Genomic DNA, 10,786 nt, shown 5'->3' with positions numbered 1-10,786 from the left:
GGCAGGGCGCATTATCACAGCCACCAGGGAATACTGTTTCCATGAAAGGGTGTACATGGTCTGCAACAATGCTTAGGTAGGTGGTACGTGTCAAAGTAACATCCACCTGGATGGCAGGACCCAAGGTTTCCCAGCGGAACATTGCCCAAAGCATCACACTGCCTCCGCCGCTTGCCTTCTTCCCATAGTGCATCCTGGTGCCATGTGTTCCCCAGGTAAGCGACACACACGGCCATCCATGTGATGTAAAATAAAACGTGATTCATCAGACCAAGCCACCTCCTTCCATTGCGCCGTGGTCTAGTTCTGATGCTCACATGCCCACTGTTGGCGCTTTCGGCGATGGACAGGGGTCAGCATGGGCACCCTGACTGGTCTGCGGCTATGCTGCCCCATACGCAACAAACTGCGATGCACTGTGTATTCTGACACCTTTCTATCAGAACCAGCATTAACTTCTTGAGCAATTTGAGCAACAGTAGCTCGTCTGTTTGACCAGACCACATGGGCCAGCCTTCGCTCCCCACGTACATCCATGAGCCTTGGCCGCACATGAGCCTGTTGCGGTTCACTGTCCCTTCCTTGGACCACTTTTGATAGATAACGACCACTGCAGTTCGGTAACACCCCACAACAGCTACAGTTTTGGAGATGCTCTGACCCAGGCATCTATCCATCACAATTTGGCCCTTGTCAAACGTGCCAATTTTTCCTGCTTCTAACACATCAACTTTCAGTGCAAAATGTTCGATTGCTGCGTAATATATCCCACCCACTAACAGGTGCCGTGATGAAGAGATAATCAGTGTTATTCACTTCACCGGTCACTTTTCTGTGTTTCTGTGACTGCTCAAAGCATGTGAATATAAGGCACGCAATTGTTTGTCGGTTGCTAAGCATCTAGTTATTCTAACACCGCAACGTTTCACACTGTACAAGTTTGGCACCCGCAATGCAGGGTTTCATAACCCCCGGTGCTAAACCTGCATCTAAATTACAAGTGTGAAACGTTCCTTTACCCGGGGTTAAAAGCGATGTTTAGAACGACGATAACCCGGGGTTAAGTGCAGTGTGAAAAGCCCTCATCTCAAATTCTAAAATGTCAATAAGCAAGAAAAAGAAAAAAACACATCAACTCATTAATTATCTTTATTAAAACTGATAAGGAGAAATAGAAGATAAACAAATCATCTGATTTAAGAGAATAAACATGAACTAAGAGCATAAAAAGACAAAAAAGATGCATGCACTTTTCATCATGAAGTTTCTGGCATCAAACAATAATTCAGTCAGGATGTTCTTTTCTGGGCATGTTTTTATACAACACAGTGAGATTAGCAATTATGTACATAGTTCATTCTGGCAGGTTTTAAGATTAGCATGTCGTGGGGGGAAAAACAGTGGGAAAATAAGCAACACTAGCCATATTTAATATACGAAAAAACTGGTTAAGTGGGTGAAGAGATGAAACTATTCACAAGCAGAGAGATTTGGCGTCCGTCTGTCCTCTCTAATAAGGAGCTAAGTCACAATTCCAGTAGCTTTACAGACTAATGAAAAGAGCACAAGCTTAATCTAATGACCTGCTTCTGTACACATCCTACCAGACCGAGAGAGATGCATGCACAAACCAAACACAAGCTAATAAAGTCGAGTAGAAACCTTGACATACTTCACCAGTATCATATCAAAAATACACTTTCCTTCCTTTTCTATACAAGAACAAAACAATTTAATCTGATATATTGCATGAAAGTTTTGGGAATTCTCCATCCATCATACAATATAAGCATCCAGTCATATACAGTATGCAATATATGATATTTACAGTCCCGGTAGATTGCTTTAATATATGTGCGTATGGGTGGGCCGATGCTGTGGTGTAGCTGATGTGCTGCTCCATGAGGATTCTTGACTGTGTTTTGATGGAAGGCCAGATAAACTGTCATCCTGATACTGCGGGGGATGCGACGGAGGGCGTGACTGACATCTACGAAACTCCCATCACACCTCAATGATGTTGATAGATGGCACAGACTGGAACTGCAACAGACAGGAGGACAAAAAACAGAAGAGTGATTCTCCTCTGAAGAGCCTGTTTCATCAACGCCTACAATCGTTTGGGACAGGATGGCTTCCTGGATGGATAGAACGCCGCTGGATGTATTTGCAGCTTGAGACTATTGTATATGGCTGTGAGCACTAAAATGTAATGCACAAAGAGATGAATGCGCATCATTTTGCTCTGCAGCAGTGCAATATGTCGAAATGAAGGCAATTAGGGTCTTGGCACAGGGTTTGATATTGATTTTATCACGTGTCTAAAAGGCTGATTTTTGATGTGTCATAAGGACTAATGGTGGCGCATAGTGCAACGGGTGAAATGTGAAGCATCCTTGCTTTATCACTTTGAATTTCCAACATAGCGAAAGTGACAAGTGAAGAGCTACAGGAGCATGAAGGCTCAAAGGCACATGGTGGTTTTCCTGAGATGGTTTATTTTAGAAGTAGGTCAGTAGCTCTGGTGTTTGATCCAAAGCACTTATTATGCTGAAAAATATCTCTGATTCTAAAATTAAGTCCCATGCATAATATTTTCCACTTTCCTCTCCGTACCATCTGGATCTTCATGGATGTTACAAAGAAGAAATAAATATTATGATGGCCATTATTATCTTAATATCTTATTACAGTTTTAATTGGTCATGTTTTAGGTGCTGTTGGGTTAACTGTGATCTTAACAAACCATTTTGATATTAATAGATAGTGCCGCTATTATAGTTTTTCGAAATATACCCTTTAATGTAGTGTGTAATAGGTGTTTGTCGAAAGTGCACGATAAATAAAGTTATTGTCTCCCAAAAGAAAGAATCAACTCTGAACCGCCTAAATGAGTCATCTGTAATTTGAATCTGCGTTACGTTCCATGTCACTAAAGACATTTGCAAAATGTCCGCATATGTTGTACGTTGTCCACTTGCGAACAACTCGACCCACCCTCAAACGTCATTTTACTGATGACTGCTTCTCAAATCTCGGAGTTCAATGCAGGATTCACAAAACAACAGTTGCTCTTGAAAGATGGATCAGTACCTAGTTTATTTGGACCAGCTTGCTCTCCTCAGAATTACCAATAAGTATGAATAATTATTGATGTATATATTTTCTATCGGGTGTTCAAAATACTTAGATTTGTGTTTTATATTAAAGGTCCCATGGCATGGATTTTTAAAATAATTTTATAATGTTTCCTGAGGTGTACTTATTTTGTTAGTATGATTTTGAAATAAAAGGCATTTTTTCTATCTTGATATTAGCCCTCTGGCTTGAATGCTCTGTTTCAAGGGGCGTGTCTGATGTGAGACTTCAGTGTAAACGCCCACTGTTGTGATTGGCTGACATCTTTGCATTTGAAATGAGTATTAGATAATGTGGCGGAGGGGGCGTGGTTTAGCGAGGTCTGCAAGCGCTGTTTGTGGCGGTGCTGTCGAATCTATATGGTAAAAGTCTGTTTGTAAAGCCTGTTCTGACATCGCGACTGATAAACAGAATACATTTTCTCTCAATTCTCTGGGCGGGCAAAGCAGAGGAAGGGGAGGTAACCGTTCCCCGCATGACGACATACAGGGAAGATTCCAGATCGGCTCGTCTGAGCTCTCATTTTCTCAAAGGCAGAGCAGGACACCCAGAACTATCAACATTTCTAGCTACTTGGGGACCATATACAGGCATGGGGAACTCCTATTAATGTAAAAAAAAAAAATCATAAAAGGATAATTTCATGCCATGGGACCTTTAAGTTTCCAGGCTAACCGGCTAACTCGCGTCATTACTGTCTTACTAAAATACTTCATCAGCTGTGGGCCACTATTACCTAAAACTGTGTCGTTTAAAGCCTTGTTTATACTCGAGCATCCGCACGAGCGTCAAAAATGACGTCGTCGCGGAGTGGGCGGTAGTGCGTGTTGAGTGCGCGAGACCCCTTTTCACGCGGCTCCGCATCCGAAGAAGATGCACGAGTTCTAGGCGAATCTAGCCGAGCATGACGTCTCATCACACCGGCACCTAGTTTGCACATACAAATTAGTTCCTTAAATTTACAAAATGAGCATAAAAAAGCCCCTTTATTGAAAATAAAGATTCATGTTTAATAAAAAAATTCACAAACGCGCATCACAGAACAGAGCAAGGTGAGCATTTGTGCTTATAAAACTTTAACCTTTTTTTTTTTTTTTAAATGACCAATCGTTTCGTTAGATAAGAACTTTATTCATCGTCTGGTATCGTTTAAAGCCTTTTGAAGCTGCACTGAAACTGTCATTTGGACCTTGAACCGTTTGGAGCCCATTGAAGTCCTTTATATGGAGAAAGATCCTGGAATGTTTTCATCAAAAACCTTAATTTCTTTTCGACTGCAGAAAGAAAGACATGGACATCTTGAATGACATGGGGGTGAGTAAATTATCAGCAAAAGTTTATTTAAAAGTGAACTAATCCTTTAAGAAAGCCTCCGGAGCTGAGGTTCAGTTATGGTAATGGGGGTTTAGCCTCCGACAAGCACAGTGAGCGGTAGACCAATCACAACAGACTAGGCCATCTGGCCAATCAGAGCAGAGTATGCACTCGGAAAGGAGGGATTTAGAGAGACTGATTCATCTGTCGAGTCGTTTGAGAATCATTTAAAAATGTGGTGATCGGCAGTGTATATTATGAGAAAATTAATTTTTTTACCTTTGATGTTTGTTGTAGGAGACCGCCAAAATAAAATTAGGAACCTTTAAAATAGCGTAATAGGGGCACTTTAAAAATCACACAATTAGTCTGGCTGCACAAAAATATATTTGTACAGTGCTTCACAATCTGGGATGAATTTTTAAATTATTGTTCTCATAAGTTAGGTTTTCTTTATCATTGTTTCCTGCACCGCTTTTCACACAGTTGAATCTTCAGCACCACGATAAAAGAAATCATATTTTACCTTGAGTTGGGAGTTTGTATTGAATCACAGTATTCTCAACAAGTGTAGTCCGATTCATGAACAAATCTAAAACATAGTGCAAAAATTGTAGTCTGATTCTTATGAGCTGGTTCTTTTAATTACTAGTTCAAAAAGACCATTTGAATCAGCAGAGAGAGAGATTTTACAATATGACTGCGAAATCCCTTAATGAATATACAGACACTGATACACTTTCTCTTGCAAACCCCTTAGCATTACTGATCAGAGCTTAAACAAATCAAACAGTGAATTCTAGCATTGCCTGTGCAGTAAAGCTCCATAGGCTTAGTTGATCACAAAACTTGTAGAACAGAGAGCGACCCCGAAGCCTTTCACATGAGTCAGGGAATGCAGGAATGGCTTAGTGTTGACAGACTGACACTGTGGGCCATAGTGTTCGGTCTCATCCTTCATTGCTGGCAGGTTTCATCCGACAAATAACAAAAGGGTTTGATCAATCAGATGTTTAATCAATTGGCAGTTCCTGGGCAGACAGTCTTTGTGAAAAGTGAGATGGATAGCAATCTAATGCTTTCCTGCTTTCTGTCTTAGTCTTTTTGCAGGTGTTAAAGTGATCAGGTTGTTTTCCCCTGTCCTCTTAGCTCGAAATGCTTATGCTACGCTTTTCATTAAGAGCTAATGAAATGTATCGGGTCTGAATTTACAGGGAAATAGATGTCTCAATTTGTAGGAAAAAGCACAAATGCACAGTTGATTTGTATTGCAATTTACAGTACAAAACTGGAGACATCTGATCTGAAGTGGTGATAGATTTTAGTTGAAAGTTTAAAATCTGTTACAGCACATTCTTTTAAAGAAACAGTTTTTTGAAAATAGGCTCATTTTCCAACTCCCCTAGAGTTAAACAGTTGAGTTTTACCGTTTTCGAAACCATTCAGCCGACCTCCCTGTCTGGCGGTAGCACTTTTAGCTTAGCTTAACATAGATAATTGAATCTGATTTGACCGTTAGCGTCTCGCTCAAAAAAATGACCAAAGAGTTTCTATATTTTTCCTTTTTAAAACTTGACTCTTCTGTAGTTACATCGTGTACAGTCTTAGTACATGTGACTACAAAAGAGTCAAGTTTTAAATAGGAAAAATATCAAAACTCTTTGGTCATTTTTTTTGAGCGAGATGCTAACGGTCTAATCAGATTCAATGATTTATGCTAAGCTATGCTAAAAGTGCTACCACCAGACCCGGAGATCGGCTGAGTGGATTTGTAAACAGTAAAACTCAACTGTTGAACTCTAGGGAAGTTGGAAAATGAGCCTATTTTCAAAAAAAGTGAAGTGTTCCTTTACAGGCAAGTATTGTAGGCTATATTCAAGGGCGATTTCCTTCACAATGAAGATAAATATTTTCGTCCTACGTCCTACATTATTTCTTTCTTTTGAGATTTTTTTTCAGTGTAAGAAAAGTGTTACGTTGCTACGGTGTAAAAAGTTTCCACACAATGAAAGTGAATGGTGGCCAAGGTTCTCAAGCAGGAAGAACTTAAATTTGACTTGATTTTAACTTCAATGTCAGTCAAATTGCTTCATACAGTGAATTCTAGCATTGCCTGTGGAGTAAAGCTCACAAAACGTGTAGAACAGAGAACGACCCTGAAGCCTTTCACATGAGTCAGGGAATGCAGGTCTGGTTTAGTGTTGAGACTTCTTAAGAAGTCACATGGGCTGCTTTTATGAGGGTTCTTGGTCCTCCTTTTTAAAGCTTGACAGCCCTTGGTCTCCATTCAATTTTATTGTATAGGAAACTATGTATAGATTCTGCTAATCTTCTCTCTTTGTGTTCCACATGGGTTTAGAATGTGTGGGTTTAGAACATTTAGTATATGGGTGATTCTATAAATGCAGGTACATTTGGTGTCCAAATGTTATTATTTTATTAAATTATTTTAATAATTTGCTACTCGTTGTCATGGATCACAAGATGTTGCAGGTCATTTCAATATAATATTTTCTGTAAAAAGTGTCTTATATGTAATCAAAATGTTATTTTATTATGGTAATATTTCCTTTATTTATAAAAGCCCTAAATAGTAATTTGCCTAATTCTGCAACATTAAATTGTTTAAAAATAGCTTTTATCTTATAAAAATGTGTGTCCATAAATCTTGCGTCAATTCTGTTACCGTACCATACATTGGGCCTCATTCATGCAACGTTCATAAATATACGAGCAAATTCTGAATAATTTGCGCGTTAAAAGGACCTTTACGAAAACTCTCCTCCAGATTCACAAATGCTTCGTATACCACGGATTCAGTAGTTAAACGTGTGTATATTAATGAATTACAAACATTCGTAAATAGGACGCGCGTGCACGCTCGTTCATAATTAGCATAATCCCACCCATGAGTTACAACCGCAAAAGACGTACGCAGGAACACTGTGGAATCTCGTGAACTTCTTTCTCAGCTTTGGCTCCAGTATATTGCATAAATGTTAATTGACCATATGCCTTGCAATAAATATTAAATTATCATGTGTCCATCAAAGCATTTTTAGTCAGCTAAAAAATGCCTGGTGCTCTTCTGAAAACGGCCAGCTGGTGGCGTTTGAAAGCGCTTTGCAAGGGCAGCATTTTTCCATCTGAGATACTTTGATTGCTATGAATATGATACAGAATATCCATGGCAGTAATGTGTTACTAGTATCTAATTTTGAAGAATATTACTGTAAAAGCAGTATTAACTTCATTATTGTTGTTCAGTCGGTGTACAAGTGGGATGATTGGTCAGTGTAGTTTTTGTCCCGCCCCTCCTCCACTGTGATTGGACTGCCAGGTAAAAAGTGACAGTGAGGAGCGCTGCCTATTAGCTACCCAACGTTGAACAATAAAAAAAAATAAAAAAATGACGGGGCAAATCAACTCTTGAAATATTATGGTACATAGTGCATCAAAATGCAATTTCGTCAGTTTTCCTAAATTAGAACAGAGCGTTCAAATGTTTTACACACCATTTACACGTGGTAGAGAACATTTTGAAAATACAAACATTTTCGTGAATCTGAAAATTTACGTCAGAGCGGCTTACGGACGATTTACACACAAATTCGTTCTGCTCGTGTTTCATGAATGAGGCCCATTGCCTTTAAACTGGTGGAATTATTTCCCACAAGATACAGGAAATGGTCACTTTCCCTCACTAAAAAGATCTGAAGCACTGAACAGTGTGTGCTTTCTCTGAGAAAATAGTTTAATCTTAAAAGTTACTTTTTTGTTAAAAGTAAAAATAAAAAAATACGTTTCGGCAAGCACTGAATTATTCAAATTGAATGTTTTCAATAAGAATACCTGAAAGAATTTCGGTTAGTGAACAGGTTTTCTCCTACATTTTTTGAAATGCAAATTGTATCTCCGAATATAGAATCAAAATGAACAGGATTTTCAACATTCAAGATTGAGAGGTTGAGGTTTAGAAAGTGGTGCACAGATTCCCACCTTGCTCCGCAGAAGACCTCCGCTGTGGTGCTCTGGTGTGCTTCTCTCTGAGGATGGTTTTGCCTTCTCTTTGCTGTTGCTGGAATCGTTGTCCTTTATTATATCATACTGCCGGCAAAACAAGGCAATTACGGCTGCAGAAACAGAAAAGACATGGTGACACAGAGTCGTCGTACTGATAACTCTGGAGAGACAGACTGATAGGTCTCAAGAGTCACTGAAGCATCCAAACCTTAGACACAAACACTGTAGAAACAAAATTGTACAAAGTTTACCTCCATTTCACCTCTGTCTCGACCCATTTTCTAAGTGCTGCCATTAGTTCAGCACTTAGCATGTATACAACCCAACTTTAAATCTTTCAGGATCATTAAAGCTATCAATGAAAAATGATAATTAAAATACAATATAGTGCCATTAAGCTTTTCTTTGACCTTTTGAGACGAAATGGCTTGATTGTAAAAACATACTGTAACTTTAAGTATTCAAAACGTCCTCCTCAGTGAAAAAACGTGCTGGTTGTAACATAGATTACTGTTATGGGGTCAGTTTGGGTCAGTAATTTATATATTTTTAAAGAAATGAATACTTTTATTCAGCAAGGTTGCATTCAATTGCTCCAAAGTGACAATAAAGACATTATATTAATGTAACAAACGATTTCCATTTCAAATAAATGCTGTTCTTCTGAACTTTTTATTCATCAAAGAATCCTAAAAAGATGCATCATGGATTCAACAAACAATATTAAGCAGCACAACTGTTTTCAACATTGATAATAAGAAATTATAACATGATTAAAAAAAGCAAATCAGCATATTAGAATGATTTCTGAAGGATCATGTGACATTGAAGTCTGGAGTAATTTGTTGAAATGAATTTATTTATTATTTATTTCTTTGCCATCAGGAATAAATTACATTGTAAAATGTATTAAAATAAAAAAGTATTGTTTTAAATTGTAATATTAATTTACAACACTACAGATTTTTACTAAATTTGTGATCAAAATGAATGCAGCATTGTTGAACATAAGATACCTCTTTTAAAAACATATAAAAATCTCACCGACCCCAAACTTTTGAATGCTTTTTAATGTCACCTGTTAGATGATCAGAAACTTGGTCCACCCAGACACAGTGAGGAAATAAGGAGAAAGGAGGACATACATTAGTCCTGAACACCATAACAACACTATTGAGCAAAATAAGGAAAAGTCTAATTCTGAGGCTCTGAAGACAGAAACCATTTCAGTCTGATCTCAAAACAAAAACTGACTATTTAATTCTACGGGTCAGATAAAGGGTTCAAATTGAAAATCAAAAAATTGCAAAAAGTATAATAATAGGATTCAATCGCTTTAAGGCTTTTAAACACATGAGTAATGTTTTATTTAACAAGCCTGTAACCACTTAGAGATGGAAAAGACCATTTACAACCAATACAAGCAATTTACAAAGGAAATCTATGGTATGGTCAGATTTTGCATGCTTGTTTAGAATCATATGTTGTATGCGCTCACCTATTTTTGTGAAGTTGGGTAGACTTGGCCATGCCTGTTTTCTAAAGGACCCAGCTATAGCTATCCAAAGGCTAAAGTCATTTTTATTTGATAATTATTGACATGGAGAGTCCCGAGAATTGCGCCGCAGTGGTTTTATAGGTTGAGCTAAAAACCTAGGACTAGTTCGCGAAAGTTGTTTTTTGAAATAATCTCCAATAATTAACGAACGATTCAATGGAAAGTGGAAGTCCTCGAGGCAAAGTTGCTCTGAATAAGGAGTTCTACCGTGTGGTATGAAGGTCGTGGGCGTGTGCGAAATATCGCGTAGTACACAATCCTTTATGCATGTGTAATATACGCGAAGGCCCAGCGAGTTTCATTCTGATAGGCCTCCGTTAACCTTGTCTGATAGCTGCTCAAACATCATTGGCCACAGCCGGCTGCGTTTTTCAAGATACGCGAATGTCCTAAAAGGCGGTCCTTGGCATCTTGGATAAAGACACTGCATGCCAATTTTCAGGTCAATCAGACTTAGGGTTGCGTAGTTATAGCCATTTTTAGCCAGTCGCTGTGTGCTTTTTCACATGACCACAGAATGAGCCCACTTCGAACATTTTGGCGACCCTTAGAGACTGTGAATCGAAATTTCAACTCTTTTTTTATAATTATTGACAATCCGACTCCAGAGAATCATGCTGCACTGGTTTGGTTCTGATCGGGCAAAAACCTAGGACTAGTTTGCAAAAGTGGGTTTTTCAAAAAATCCAAAATAACCAAAAATTTGTGCCAGGGCGACGTTCACATTTGTCCATCTTGAGCCAAGGATTCCAA

The 10,786-nt window shown here is 38.6% G+C and overlaps 1 protein-coding gene across 1 annotated transcript in view; it reads right to left on the bottom strand.

Annotated features, from left to right (window-relative positions):
- Nucleotides 1–1,132: 1,132 nt before the first annotated feature.
- fndc4a (fibronectin type III domain containing 4a) overlaps nucleotides 1,133–10,786 on the bottom strand; it is a 58,163-nt gene continuing 48,509 nt past the window's right edge. Inside the window, exons 5-6 of the mRNA XM_079831543.1 lie at nucleotides 8,452–8,585; nucleotides 1,133–2,043 (exon numbers count right to left, since the gene is read on the bottom strand). Of these exons, the coding sequence (XP_079687669.1) occupies nucleotides 2,005–2,043; nucleotides 8,452–8,585 (173 nt within the window). The 3' untranslated portion in view covers nucleotides 1,133–2,004. The remainder of the gene's footprint in view (nucleotides 2,044–8,451; nucleotides 8,586–10,786) is intronic.

Source organism: Gobio gobio (assembly GCF_949357685.1).
Source record: "Gobio gobio genome assembly, chromosome: 12".
Taxonomy (NCBI): Eukaryota; Metazoa; Chordata; class Actinopteri; order Cypriniformes; family Gobionidae; genus Gobio; species Gobio gobio.
The sequence above is the reverse complement of the archived record's forward strand: the minus strand, read 5'-3'. Positions and strand labels throughout refer to the sequence as shown.